Source organism: Notamacropus eugenii, chromosome 5 (genome assembly GCF_028372415.1).
Source record: "Notamacropus eugenii isolate mMacEug1 chromosome 5, mMacEug1.pri_v2, whole genome shotgun sequence".
Classification (NCBI taxonomy): Eukaryota; Metazoa; Chordata; class Mammalia; order Diprotodontia; family Macropodidae; genus Notamacropus; species Notamacropus eugenii.
The window spans coordinates 374,531,288-374,545,898 of record NC_092876.1 but is presented as its reverse complement, the minus strand read 5'-3'; the positions used below and the strand labels follow the sequence as shown (position 1 = coordinate 374,545,898).

General features: G+C 37.3%; 1 protein-coding gene across 3 annotated transcripts in view; it reads left to right on the top strand.

Moving 5' to 3' along the window:
* The window catches only part of BMX (BMX non-receptor tyrosine kinase), a 77,445-nt gene that overhangs the window by 41,503 nt on the left and 21,331 nt on the right, over positions 1–14,611 (top strand). For all 3 annotated transcript variants that reach the window (XM_072614309.1, XM_072614307.1, XM_072614308.1), the window contains 6 exons: positions 548–601; positions 5,703–5,757; positions 7,186–7,265; positions 11,292–11,419; positions 12,872–12,946; positions 13,571–13,742. In XM_072614309.1, the coding sequence (XP_072470410.1) occupies positions 548–601; positions 5,703–5,757; positions 7,186–7,265; positions 11,292–11,419; positions 12,872–12,946; positions 13,571–13,742 (564 nt within the window). The remainder of the gene's footprint in view (positions 1–547; positions 602–5,702; positions 5,758–7,185; positions 7,266–11,291; positions 11,420–12,871; positions 12,947–13,570; positions 13,743–14,611) is intronic.

Sequence of the window (14,611 nt, the reverse complement as noted above, 5' to 3'; positions counted from 1 at the left end):
ATCATCTGCAAGAATGGCTCTTCGCATAGCCAGAAGTTTCTCTCAAAACACCCAAGTGCCTCTGCATGTGCTTCCTTTGTCCTATTATTTGGAAGTAGCCCAAGAAAACTGGACTGCAGCCAAGTCCTAGCTCTGTTACTGGCCATTCACTCAAATAGATCTCATCACAGAGAGAGAACTGCCAGCTTATTCCTTCCATTGTTTACAACTTCCTCGGGGTGAAAAGGGAAAATGAATCCGTAGATGGGTGAATAAAGTAGGGAAACAAGCTAATGGGCATTTGAGTTGCTTCTTTTTGACTTTTTAAAAAATTTTAATGAAATTAAAATAATAAATTTTATTTATCATTATTTATATGTATAAAATATATAGTCATATTATAATATATAATCATATTATAAAATATATTTCTATATAAAATGATATAAAAATATTAAATTATTATAAAGTAACAAATTAAAATTAAATTTTAAAAATTAATTTAAAATATTAAGATTTAATTTTAATTTAATTTTAATTTCCACATGACATCTCACCTCTTCCACAGGGGGGACCCAGGATCAAGTTCATCTGAAGAAGAGGACAGCCTAAACAACTACGAGTAAGTGGGTGGACTTTTTATTTTATCTTATTTTATTGGTAGTGGGGTCTAAGTTTACTTGTTCCTCCTTACAAAAGAATGGAGGAGTGGCCCTAGGCCCCAGTCCTGGGAGAGCATGCCAAGGTGTTGCAGAGGCTACTTCTGGAAGTCAATGAAACAGTTGGGTAGTATTTATAACATCTACTATGTGCCAAGCACTGTGCTATACTGGAAGTGTAAAGGTTAAAGTGAAATGAAAGGGTCCTGCAGCTGGTTCTCCTCCTATGTTTCTCATGACTCCTCAGTTTACATTTTTGGTTCATCATTCTACATCACACACTCTAATTGTGGGCTGTACCTCAAGGGCCAGCCCTGGATTTCTCCTTCTCTCTATAGAATCCCTGACTTGGTGACTGTATCAGTGAGCACCCCAGCATACACAGAGGGGGCTGCTATCACAAGTTCTTAGATCTGCATTCATACAACTTTCAAGGGGTTGACAATCACTTTAATCAAGCATATGTATCATTCCTTTAAACAAGCACGTATATCATTCACCTAATTCAGGGGAATCAGAACCCTGAACTTCAAAAAAAATGCAGAGAAATTAAAGATCAAAAGACATGGCTTCCTCTGCCTGAATTCAAGAGACAATTGGACTTCAACTGTCTGACCATAGTTACCAGAGAGGGAAACATTGACATCTGGGTTTTCAAAGCCTGGCAGTGGGGGGGAGGGGGGGGCGGGGGGATGTGGCTCCTTTAGCACCTCCCCAGCGTCCTCATCTGGTCAAACAAAGACTTCTAGTCAGTAAGGCCCAGAGGTATCAACAGACATGGCTTCCTTTGCTTGACCATAATTCAATTGACAGTCCAACTATCTGACCATAGTTACCAGAGAGGGAAGCACTGACATCTGAGTTTTCAAAGTCAAGGGGCTCCTTAAAGCAGCTTCCCAGAGTCCTTATCTGGCACTCAAACCTTCTTACAAAAACTAAGCCCCCAAAATAAAACCTCATCCTCAGAGTATTTATACACTTTTTAGAACCAGAGGGCATAACCCTCTAACCCAGTACTTGGGACCCTCCTACAAAACTCCCCCAATCAAACTTCCCACAACGGGCAGGCCCATCAGTGGGTGGGAAAGATCTTCTTAAATCATATTATTCAATCAGAGGCACTTTTAGTAAAACAAAAACAGCAAAAGATCCTTATTTGATTGCCATCCCAGTGACTTCATCAACCCTAATGAATTTAATTATCATCACTGTCATGACTCACCAATATACATATCCATTTTCTTTCTAATTAGCTACTTTCTTTTTTGTGAATCAGGGCTCACCAACCTATGTATCTACTTTCTAATTTCATTTCTCTAATTTCTTTTCTGAATTCCAGTCCCACACCAAAAACTACCTGGTCAATAGTAGGTGTTATCTAAATGCTTACTCTTTTCTCCTATTAGACATTTTAATCTGAATGTCTTGTAATCCTCTCAAAATCATCATGTCCAAAACAGAATTTATTACCTTTCCCTGATGCCTCTCTCTTCCAAATGTTGCTGTTACTTTTGAAAATATCACCAGTCTTACAGTTACTCAAGTTCTCAACCTTGGCATTATCAGGGACTCCTCATTTTCCCTCACCAAACACAGTCTCCCTGCCTCAGGTCTCTCTCTTGTCCAATCTATCCTCTACATAATTGCCAAACCGTTTTACTTCCTTAGTCAGTAAACTCCAGTGGCTTCCCTGTTGATCCTTCCTAACATTAAATTTATCTCATTCTTTTATACTTTCTATTTTTGTGTAAGTTTTAATAATATAATCATTAGTTTGGTATATACACATACATACACATATTGGGTGTATGTGTGCAAAAATTTTTTTACCATTGTGGGGCATGATCAAGAAAGTCTAGTCACTACTACGATACTGATTTAGAAATTCCATCTCCAGACTTGATGTCTTCTGTGCCTGGAATGTTCTCTCTTACCTCTACCTCTGGGCTTCACTGGTCTGCTTGAAAACCTACATCAGACCCATATCCAGACCCAGAGCTGTAGAAAGAGTTCAGAAAGAAAATCTCTTCTTCCCCTTCCCCTGTCAGTGCCTTACTTCTAAGATTTACTTCTAAGACACATCTTGTATGTACATGCTTATTTACATGTTGTCTACCCCCTTAGAATATTAACTCCTTGAGTGGAGGGACCCATTCCCTCCAATTTTTGTCATTCTTTATATTCCTATGCTTGTTAACTGGCTTAACTAGATCCAGAGCACTATAGAACTTTGGTGAAATATGTCTTACAGTGTTTTAAGGCAGAAATGCCTTAAAGCCTTCTTAAAGGACATACAGGTGGGTTTAGTCATGATTATCCATATAGGTGCTCTCTTGCACTTGCTCTTTCTCTCTCTCTCTCTCTCCTTTTGTGGCAAACGTAGTGTCTATATGATAAAGAGATAACATAAGTTGGTCAAGGTGACACTGAGGTATAATATGGATATTTTGAACCTAGAATTCCATGGTAAATAGTGTCCCTCTGTTCTAGGTGTTACATAGCTCTTATCAGAAGACACCATAGAAACCCACAGAAGAACAAAAACAATTACATAAACAGTGATTTCTGCATTGGGTTGGGAGCTGGATTTGAAGAACTTTGACGCAAGTCACTGGAACTCTGTAGGACTCAGTTTCCTCATTTGTAAAGTGAGAATTTTGGACCTGATAATAAGGTCTGCCGCAGTTCTAAATGTATGATCTTGTGAAAAAGATGCTCTTGAGAGTCTCTTCTAGTTCTAGATTGATGACATTATGAAGCTAGGACTTTCTAGTCCTCTGCAATACCTTTTAAAGTTGTCTATTATCTCCTAGTCTAACGGTGGGGAACCTGCGACCTTGATGCCACATGTGATCCTCTAAGTCCCCAAGTGTGACCTTTGGCTGAATCTGAACTTCACAGAACAAATCCCTTCAATAAAAGGATTTTTTTAAATAAAGGACAAGGGAATATTCCTAAAATAATAGCTAGTAACAAGAGTTAGTGTTTATGACTATTATTTTTAAGCCATTGCAAAACACTTTCCATATATGCTATCTCATTTGAGACTCTTAGCAACCTTTTGAGATAGGTATTAAGAGAGAGGTTAAGTGATTTAGTCAGGCTCACATAGCTAGTGAGTATCTTGAGGCAGGATTTGAATTCAAGGCTTTAAGGACTTTAAATTCAGTGGTCTACCCCCTTTAACCAGCCACTTAACTAAGTCCTTTTCAATTGTACAATAAGATTCTGTGATTAGCTGAATAAAATCTAATACATCAGCCTAATTTCACATATTATGGAGAACCCGCAAGGTAATGAGACACATTCTATCTACCTATAGAGACAGAAAGATAACTATTCACACCCTAGGAATCACCAAAGAAGTAGATCTTTAATTTAAAAAAAAAAAACAAACGTCTTTTTGACCCAAGGAAAATTTTTTTTCAGCTTGGCTTCTTTGTAGAGATATCTGTGAATATTTTTGCACAAATTTTATGTGTGGTTCAAGCCTTCCTCTTAACTCTCTTGTCAAGGATAGCTCTAGGCAAAATTGGAAAACAAACTGTTTGCTTCTGACTACCCCCTTCATGGATTCCTTCTTTCTGAACGCTTCCTACAGTTTTGGATCTAGCATCTGCCAATATAAAACAAACAAAAACAAAGGAGAAAAATCACCCAGCTCTGAGGAAAGGATTCATTTTTCCTTACTAAGGTATAAATAATTGAAGAGGTTCAGTATGAGATGGAAAATTACATTAAAGCAGAAGGCAAAGACCTGAGGAATAAGTCTTTGTAAATTTTTCAGATATCAGACACCTAAGTGGGAAAGTAATTTTATTTACAAGGGGCCTTTCCCTAAGCCTCTGAAAGGAGAGGTCAGTCCATCTTCTGTGGATTGTTTGGAATGGTTCAGTGACCCTGGGCCTGATCACTTATCCACAGTGTTATATTCTTGTCACTACAAGTTAAACTGGTAGATAAGAGAGGAACGTGGGCTGGAGGAGGTGAGGCCAATTCTCTATAGAAATTGAATGTCATTTCTACAGCAGGTGGGAAATTGGAGATATTCAGAGAAGAGCAGCAGTGGGAGGCTATTCAATCTCAGACTCATGGCTCCTCAGGATATGATTTTACCATCAATATGAGGGACATTTTTATTGGAGCTGACATTTTGCTGGCATAGATCCACTAGCAACTCTGATCTCATTCAAATAGAGATCATGTGATACAAGGCCACTAGATGGTTCCTGTCTTGAAAAATTCTGTCAGCTAGGTGGTGCAGTAGATAGTGCACAAGGCCTGAAGTCAAAAGGACCTGAGTTCAAATGCAGCCTCAAATACTTTCTAGCTATGTGACCCTGGACAAAGTCACTTAATTTAATTGTCACTTAAAAAAAAGAAATCTGTCCCATTTCCCTGCCCTGCCTTCCCTGGACCTCAGCCTAAGGTCTTTTATTTATGTCTTTGGGAGTAGACCCCTGAAAGGATATCAAAAATGGTAAAGGTTGGGTTTCTAAAATGAAGTGTCATTTCACATACAGCTTCCTGTCACTCCCACCCCACCAGGATTCCTGTCTACCAGGGCTTTTCCTTTTACTCTATCTTGCAAAAATTCTTTTCTGATACAGAGTTGTCAGCTCTGGAGGAGACCTCAAAGGTCATCAAATCTGACTGTTTCATTTTACCAATGAGAAAACTGAGAATTATATATTATCTACCCCTACCCCACCAGTTCCTAACCTGCCTTAGAAGTTGTGTCCAGTTGCTTAGGGAAAAAGTATTTTTAATGGCTATACTGTAAAATGTGTCTCAATCAGGTCTGGTTTCATTTGTTTTTGAGGAAAATTAGAGCCATCAAACAAGATGATTTGGGATCGGACCCTTCTGGTTGCAGGACAATCTACACAGCTTCCTCACTGGCATTATAGAATCACAGAATTATACAACTTTAGAGATGGAAACACTTTAGGAAAATTATCTCCACCCCCCTGCCCCCCAAGTTTTCTATATAAGGAAACTGAGCAACATATGAGTCAAGATAAAATAATCCCTAATATCAATGCACAATTTTTTCTGCTGCAGCTGGTTTGCAGGTGATATCTCAAGAGTCCAGTCTGAACAGTTACTGAGACAAAAGGTACTGTGAAACAGCCTTACTCTCTTTTAAAGTATTCATGCTACCTTTTATTTTTTTCCCTGTGGACTACACAATATATGTTAGTTTTATTGGTAAGATAATTGATGAATTGATTGACTGTGGTCAATTCATTGTTGTTAAGGGGACCAATTCAATTAAATATACATGTTTAGAGCACCTATTAAATATAAATCAGTGTGTTGACCTTAGAGAAAATGGACAAGGTACAACGATAAATATGATATCCCTGATCTGAAGAGGATTAATCTCTAATTTCCACAAGTGGAGACTGCAGAAATGCACTTTTTAGATCTAGGTAACAGAATGAGCCAAGACACAGAAGTGGTAAGGTAAGGCATTTAGGAATATCTACAGAATGAATAAAGTCTTGTTTGAATAGTTATCAGGTTTATGAGGGTGAATGATAAATAATGCTGGCATATATCACTGAGGGTTTTGAGTCCCACAACAAGGAGACTGAGTTATGGGAAATCACTAAAGATGTCTGAACTGGGCAATGACATGATCAGAGTTGCACTTCAGGATGGTTATTTTACCAGCAGTGCATAGGATGAATTGGAGTAGGGAAAAATTAGAGGTTGAGGAAATGAGTTAATTGTAAGAGGACTGGCTAAAATAAGGTGGCAGTAGTAGGAAAGGAAAGAGGGGAATGGACTTGAGAGATTGTGTGAATCATCACATGTGTAGGTCATGAGAGATGTCAGAGGGACTGGGTGATTAGGGAGAACTGAGGCCATTTAGGGCCACATAGGATCACATAGCTAGTATAGGACATAAGCAGGACCAAGTCACAGGTCTGCCAGCCTTACCATGCTGCCCTTTATACCTGCTATACAAACTAATCTTTTAGAAATAAAACAAACATCAAATCTTTAGGAGGTTTTACAAAATCAGCAGACCAAAATAAAGCTAAATAGTTGGTATTCATTGACAAAATGTAAATTCCCTGAGGGCAGAGATTATTTTGTTTTTGTCTTTATATGCTCAGTGCCCAGCATAATGCCTGGCCCATCCTGGGCTCTTAATAAATGCTTATTGATTAATTCATCGATTGATTGACTGATACTCACTGTGCGACCTGCTAACTCAGCGATCCAGGCAAAATAACAAATGATGAATGAGTTGCTGATCCATGGATTTCCCCACATAGATGAAAAAAGTGCAAGGCAAATAGGATTAGCAGCTAAGTGGACTGGAAAAACCGGGAGCACACCCTATAGGTGTACAAAGAGAGCCCCAAAGGAGGGGCTTCTGAACAAAATGTTCTACTTGTAGCTCTTTGGGGCAACAAACAGGAACATTTTAGTTCCATTTCATACCTTCTGAAAAGCTGAAATGTAGTTTTTGAAAGTGATAATTTCCCTAGATTTATCTCTATTATCCTTGAGCATTTTCTTTCCTTTTTAGGGAAAAGAAGGAGCATTTATGGTTCGGAATTCAAGCCAAGCAGGACGGTACACAGTATCCTTATTTAGCATGGCCCTAAAGTAAGTATGAGAAGGATTGTCTATTTTTGTATGTGTGTTCTTTGCATATGTAACGTCTTCATAATGTTTTCTTATTAATCATCAGTGGAGTGAATTTGTTTTTCCTGTTGCAGCAGATTGGACATTTCACAAACTATTTAGGACTTGGGTCACAGACTATTTCCTTTCACATGCAAGGTTTTTGGTTCTGTGCTCCCTTGGGTGTGGAAGGAAGATAAGTTGTCATGCCCTGGGCCTCTTACCTTCTCCCATGAATGTTTTCTGGGTGGAGGATGGTCCTTGGGGCCTATACTTTCATAGCACAGGCCCCTCTGCTGAAGAAAGTCTTCAATTACCTTAAATAATAATAATAATAACAACACAAATGGTATTTACGTGTGCTATGTAAGGTTTGGACAGCTGGTTGGCACAGTGGATAGAATACTGAACTTGGTATCTGAAAGACTGATCTTCTTGAGTTCAAATCTGGCCTCAGATGCTTATTAGCTATGTGACCTTGAGCATGTAACTTAATCAACCCTCTTTGCCTCAGTTTCCTCAACTGTAAAATGAGCTAGTCAAGGAAATGGCAAACCACTCTCTGTGGTTTCTTTTTTCCTCCAAATTTATTTATTTGTTTTCAATTTTCAACAATCACTTCCATAAGTTTTCAATTTTCTCTCCCTCACTTCCCTCTGCCTCCCCAAAACACCATGAAATCTTAAATGGGTTCTACACATACATTCATATTAAGATTCTTATTAAACACATTTTCACATTAGTCATGTCGTATAGAAGAATTAAAACGAATGGGAGAAAGCATGAGTAAAACTAAACAAAATCAAACATAACAAAAGAGAAAATAGTCTGCTTCATTCTTCATTCTGATTCCTTAGTTCTTTCTCTGGATGTGGAAGGCATTTTGCATCATGGGTCTTTTGGAAATGTTTTGGGTCCTTGCGTTGCTGTGAAGGACTTAAATGTATCAGAAAAATTTCTCACACTGTGACTGTTACTGTGTATAATGTTATACTCACTTCATTCGGCATCAGTTCATATAAGTCTGTCCAGGCATTTCTGAAGTCCCCTTGTTTGTCATTTCTTATAGCACAATTGTGTTCTATTATAATCATATACCACAACTTGTTCAGCCATTTCCCAATTGATGGGCATTCCCTTGATTTCCAGTTCTTGGCTACCACAAAAAGAGCTGCTATAAATATTTTTGGACATGTGGATCCTCTTCCCATTTTTATGATCTCTTTGGAATACAACCCTAGAAGCAATATTGCTGGGTCAAAGGGTATGCACATTTTTATAGCCTTTTGGGAATAGTTCCAAATTGCTCTCCAGAATGGTTGGATCAGCTCACAGCTCCATCAACAATGAATTAGTGTTCCAAGTTTCCCATATCTTCTCCAACATTTATCATCTTCCTGTTTTGTCACATTAGCCTATCTGATAGGTGTGACCTCAGAGTTGTTCTGATTTGCATATCTGTAATCAATAGTGATTTAGAGCATTTTTCGTATGATTATAGATAACTTTAATTTTTTCCTCTAAAAACTTCCTGTTCATATCCTTTGACCATTTATCAGTTGGGGAATGACTTGTGTTCTTGTAAATTTCACTCAGTTCTCTATATATTTTAGAAATGAGACCTTTATCAAGACACTAGTTGCAAAAATTCTTTCCCAGTTTTCTGCTTCCCTCCTAATCTTGGACTTTGTGAAAAAACTTTTCAATATAATGTAATCAGAATTATCCATTTTACATTTCATGATGTTTCTATCTTGTTTGGTCATAAAATCCTCCATTCTCCATAAATCTGGCAAATAAACTATTCCTCACTCCCCTAATTTGTTTATAGTATCAGATTTTATACCCACATTGTATACCCATTTCGATTTCATTCTGATATACAGGGTCAGGCATTGGTCTATGCCCAGTTTCTGCCATCTCTGTGGATTCTTCGTGAAGAAGCCAAGAAACCCCAAATGGGGTCATGAAGAGTCAAATATGATAGAGCAACAAAAAATTTAGGGTTTACATTTTGTTTTAGGTATATTATTTTCTTTGATTTTCACAATAACCCTGTGAAGTAGGCACTATCATTATCCTCATTTTACAGATGAAGAAAATGAGATTGAGAGAAGGCCATACAGTTAGTAGTGAGAATCTGAAGCAGAATTCAGATCCAGACCTTTCCTACAGACCAGTCCTGCCCTCTATTCATTATGTCATGAAATGAACAGCTTCTTCTATGGAAAGATGTTTTGCAGGCCAATCTGGCATGTGGCTGAACTGGAATAACTTTTTTTCTACACAGTTCCTTCCCAGGAATGACCTAAGCCATGCCATCCACTTGTAGGTTTTATGGTTCCCTAAGGCTCCTCCAAACCTGTAGTGTCTAGATATGGTGAGGAAGTAATACTCCCTTCCCCTCTTTACTAGAGCAGGGCCACATGTGGCCTTCTCGGTCCTTGAGTACAGCTTTTTGACTGAGTCCAAGTTTTACAGAACAGATTCTTTTATTAAGGGGATTTGTTCTCCAAAGTTTGAATTCAGTCAAAGGACTGCACTTGAGGACCCAAGGGCAACATGTGATCTTGAGGCCGCAGGTTCCCCACCCCTGCCCTAGAGTGTATAAAATGCTTCATAGAATTCTGATGTATCCTAATATTGGCTTGGGGTGGCTTGGTGGTACAGTCCCTGGAGTCAGGAAGACTCAGCTCCCTGAGTTCAAATATGACCTTAGACACTTAGTAGCTGTGTGACCCTGGGCAAGTTATTTAACTCTGTTTGCCTCAGTTTTCTCATCTATAAAATGAACTGAAGAAGAAAATGGCAAACTACTCTAGTAGTTTGTAGTAGTAGTAGTTTCTTTGCCAAGAAAACTCCAAATGGGGTCACAAAGAGTGACTTGTCAACAACAGCAACAATATTGACTCACTAGAACATCAGGATGGTAGTTTGGCAAAACAATGATTAAGACTAATTAAAAAATTGATTTCCAGCTTGAACTGTTAATTTTCAGCCATTTCAAAATTATGAAACCCTATCTTTTTTTCTCAATTTTCTCCTCCCTTCATTCCTCACTCCTAACTCCAATGCATTGTATAGCATTGTATAGCATAAACTTATTTTTATAACTAAAGCTAATTCAAATTAATTGTGCTCTGAGAATTTTTGAGAACATGAAAAGTCCTCCTTAGAATAACTATAGATGTCACAAATCCAGAGTTGGAAATTACAGTTCTAGACTTCCCCTCAAATGCCAGGTAGAAACTGAATCCCTTAGTCTATCAATTTGTATGTGGCAGTATCTGACTATTTAATAATTTACACTTGAAACAAAAAGAAAGGAAGATTTTTTTAAAGTTAAAAATCAACAGCTATGTGGTAATTTGCCCACTTGCAGTTTCTCCATAACTTAGCAGGTAGTATGGTACAGTCAAAAGAACACTAAACTGGCTGGGAATCATAGGACATAAGATCTAATTCTTATTCTGCTATCCTAGATTCTGTGGACCTCAGTTTCCTCATCTATAAAATATGTATGTTTGTACAGGTCTGTGATTGGCCTAAAAGATTTTTAATGGCCCTTTTGGCTCTGACTCAATGATCCTCTGACACTAATAAATTCTGAAAGACAAAAATCTCTTTTCCCAGCAAAGAAGGACACTTAAAAATTGTCATTCCAATAAACTTTAAAGCACATAGAATAAATAGTATCAACTGTTAACCAGTTAGTTGACCAAAACCTAGGAGAAAAAAATGCTTTCAGGCTAACTCAAAGGTAACCACGATAATCAATTGGCATTGGCATTCTAGTTAAATGGGATTCTACACCCGATTTTAAAAAAAGTGATACACATATATTAGGAAAGAAGAAATCTATGTTGTGTAATTCTGCCTAGGTGATTGGTATCCCAAAAATGCATGAAATTGAGAAAATTAAACTCATCAAAAGGGACTCCCAAATCACTTATCTAATTAAATTTTAATTCATGAGCAAATTCTAACACCTTTTGCTTTCTTTTGCAGTGATAAAAAAGGAACTGTAAAACATTATCACGTGCACACAAATGCTGAAAACAAATTGTACTTAGCAGAAAACTATTGTTTTGATTCAATCCCTAAGCTTATTTATTATCATCAACACAATTCAGCAGGTAATTCTCTTACGTTTCTTTTCTTTGTGGCTTAATCTTTTCTTGGGTCCTGCTCCAAATATGTTATTTATGAAAGAGTGGGAGAAGGAAAAGATTCCTCTGAAGCACTGAGATTTGGCTGTAGTTTTTACCGTGCGATGGATTCTCTAATTGCTCAACAGGGAACACAGCTGAGTTAAAGCTGATACGGTAGTGGAGATGTTCATTTGGCACTTTTTATATAACATGACAGTTTTAGGTTATGTCTGGGTAATGGTCCAGCTGCAATCTAAATTCAGGTAACAGACCAGGGAAATTCTCTTTCCTTCCATGAAGTATGAGTCACCACCAAATACCAAAATGAAAATCAAGATTCATATGTAGAATTTTTAAATAAAACATTCCAATTTACTATATGGATTATAATTGTCATATTCTAATATCAGCATCACTTAGAAGTGAATTTCCTCCCTTCCAGAACCAGTTCCTCATTTAAACTTGATTTCTGTGGAGGGCATTGCCATCTTTCCAGTAACCCAGGTGCACAACATTGAAATCCTCTTTGTCTCATTCCTAGTTTTCAACACTTATATTCTTTCAGTTGCCAAGTATTATTGATTCTACTTCCAGAACATTGTTTGTGCCTTTCACTTTCTTTCTACTCATACTTTCTACTTTACTTTCTTTCAGGCTCACATCGCCTCTTGCCTAGACTTTTGCACTAGCCTCCTAATTGATCTCAAATTTTTGCTTCAAATTTTTGCTCTCCTCCACACAACTGTCAAAGTAACATTCCTAAAATGCTGATATAGCCATTTAACACCCTCTCCCTTAAGTGCCCCCCAGTTAAAAATATTTTCAGTGGTTCTCTATTCTCTCTTGACCTTGAAAGCTTTTCCCAATCTGGCTCCCACCTACCTACCTTTCCAGTCTTTTTTCCCCACAATTCTTCCCTTCACATATTTTCTCTTTCAGTCAAATTGGTCTTCTAGATGTTTCCAACATGCAACATTCTCTTTCCAAACTTTTACCTTTGTATAGGTCATTCCCTGTGTTTTGGGATACATTTCCTTCTAACCCCTCTGGGAACCCTTGTTTCCTTCAGAACACAGCTAAGTGCTATCTCCTAACTGAGACCTTTCCTTCTTCTCCCAGCTATTAGAGTTCTGTTTCATTTGAAATTATTTTGTATAACTTTATATGTATCCTTTATTTTTCTGTTGGTTTACTTTTCTACTCTTCCAGTAGAAAAGAAATTCCTTCAGGGCTTACAGTATCTCATTTTGGAGGATCATAAATTCTAACAATAAATCTAATTCATACCTAAGATATGGACAAAACATCAATTTCCTCAAATACAGAATCACCATATTCTATATATCACTTGCCCGAATTGTTTGATTTTCTTTTACTATTTACTAAGAGACTAAAATCTAGTCTGGGTATTTAATGATGTTCTTGTTATTATGGCAGGCATGATTACAAGGCTTCGACATCCAGTGTCCACCAAAGCCAATAAGGTCCCATCCACAGCATCTTTGGGAAGTGGTATGTCATTTTGCTTTGTTCATAATTTTATGACTTCCTTTCTTTTTAAGTAAATAAACATGATTACATTCATGAAAAGGAATGGATAGGTAGGAAGTACTCTCTAGATAGGCAGCAGTGAATCTGGAAAGCTAATAAAGCCCCCTTTTCTTTTCCTTTTTAATGCTTCAGTTGTCTGAAACTCCACTCATTTCATTGTAAGTGTAATTGACAGTTTCGTCTTTTATCAGCACTACTTCTCAGTTGAAAGTTCAGCACCTTCTCTTTTTTGGTTTTTCCTTCTGTGTACCCCTACAAATACCAGAAGACCAGCCTTGAAACACATAATCAGAGAACGGGTGAAATTGTCTCATAGAACTCTCCTAGGGGAAAAAAATAATTTTTTCTAACTTTACAATGACTTAAAATTTTCAAGTTACCTAATATATTTTCATGTCACAAGCTTTCAGAAGATGTCATCAATTTTTAAGATTTCCCATTAGTAATTATTTATAGAAACTTGCCATATTTTCTCCATGTTACAACATACCTTCAGTACATTATAAAACAAATCATAAGGCTGTTACTCTGCCAAGTCTTCATATTCTTACCAGATTACTAAAGAAATTCACTTTGCTCTTCTAGGAATTTGGGAGCTGAAGCGACAAGAGATCACCCTTTTGGAAGAATTGGGATGTGGACAGTTTGGAGTGGTGCGTCTGGGAAAATGGAAGGGGAAATATGATGTTGCCATTAAGATGATTAAGGAAGGTTCCATGTCAGAAGATGAATTCATACAGGAGGCCCATACCATGATGTAAGTAGTATTGTTTTACCTAATTAAGGGACATTCAGACCACACTGGAAATGGAAACCATATTAATGCTCTATTGGATACTTAATAATTTGAAAATAATAAAAAAAATTTTTTCCTCTAACAGATTTTTCCTCTTCCTCACCTCTTTGGATAAATTCTATACATACTCTTTATACACGCAAAAAAAAAAAAAAAAGATAAACTAATCTCAGAACTAGAAAGAGTTTATGGGTCATCTTGCCCAACTTGTGCTTGATCAGGAGTTTCCTTGACATCATTTCTGAGGAGCAGTCATACAGCCTTTTGAAGGAAACCAATCCACTTTGGGATAGTTCTAATTGTTAGAAAGCATACTCTTACACTGAGCAAAAATCTGTCTCTGTGACTTCTACCTGTTTCTCTGAGTTCTCTAGGGTCAAGCATAACAAGTCAAATGTAATCCCTTTTCTATCAATATACTGTCAAGTATTTAATTATAATATATCCCCTCCTTTGTCTGCTCTTTTCCTTGCTCTGTATCACATGGTCTTCAATCCTCCATTGGACTGACATTTGCTGAAGTCCTACCTAAAATATGGCCTCCTAGAGTCCATATTTAGTCTGACCAGGAAAGAATACATTAGGACTGTTGCCTTGCTTGTTTTGAACAGTATGGCTAAGATCACATTAGCTTATATTGTCAGCTATATCCCACTTTTTATCTTTATTGACTTTTGAAAGAAGTTTTTTGTTTTTTTTGTTTTTTTCTCTAGCCATGCCTTTCCCATCCTGAACTTGGACAGTCAATTCCATTAATCCAAATGCAGAATTTTATATTTCTACTCATTGGATTGTATTTTATCAGATCCAGTCCAACGTCTTAGTCTGCC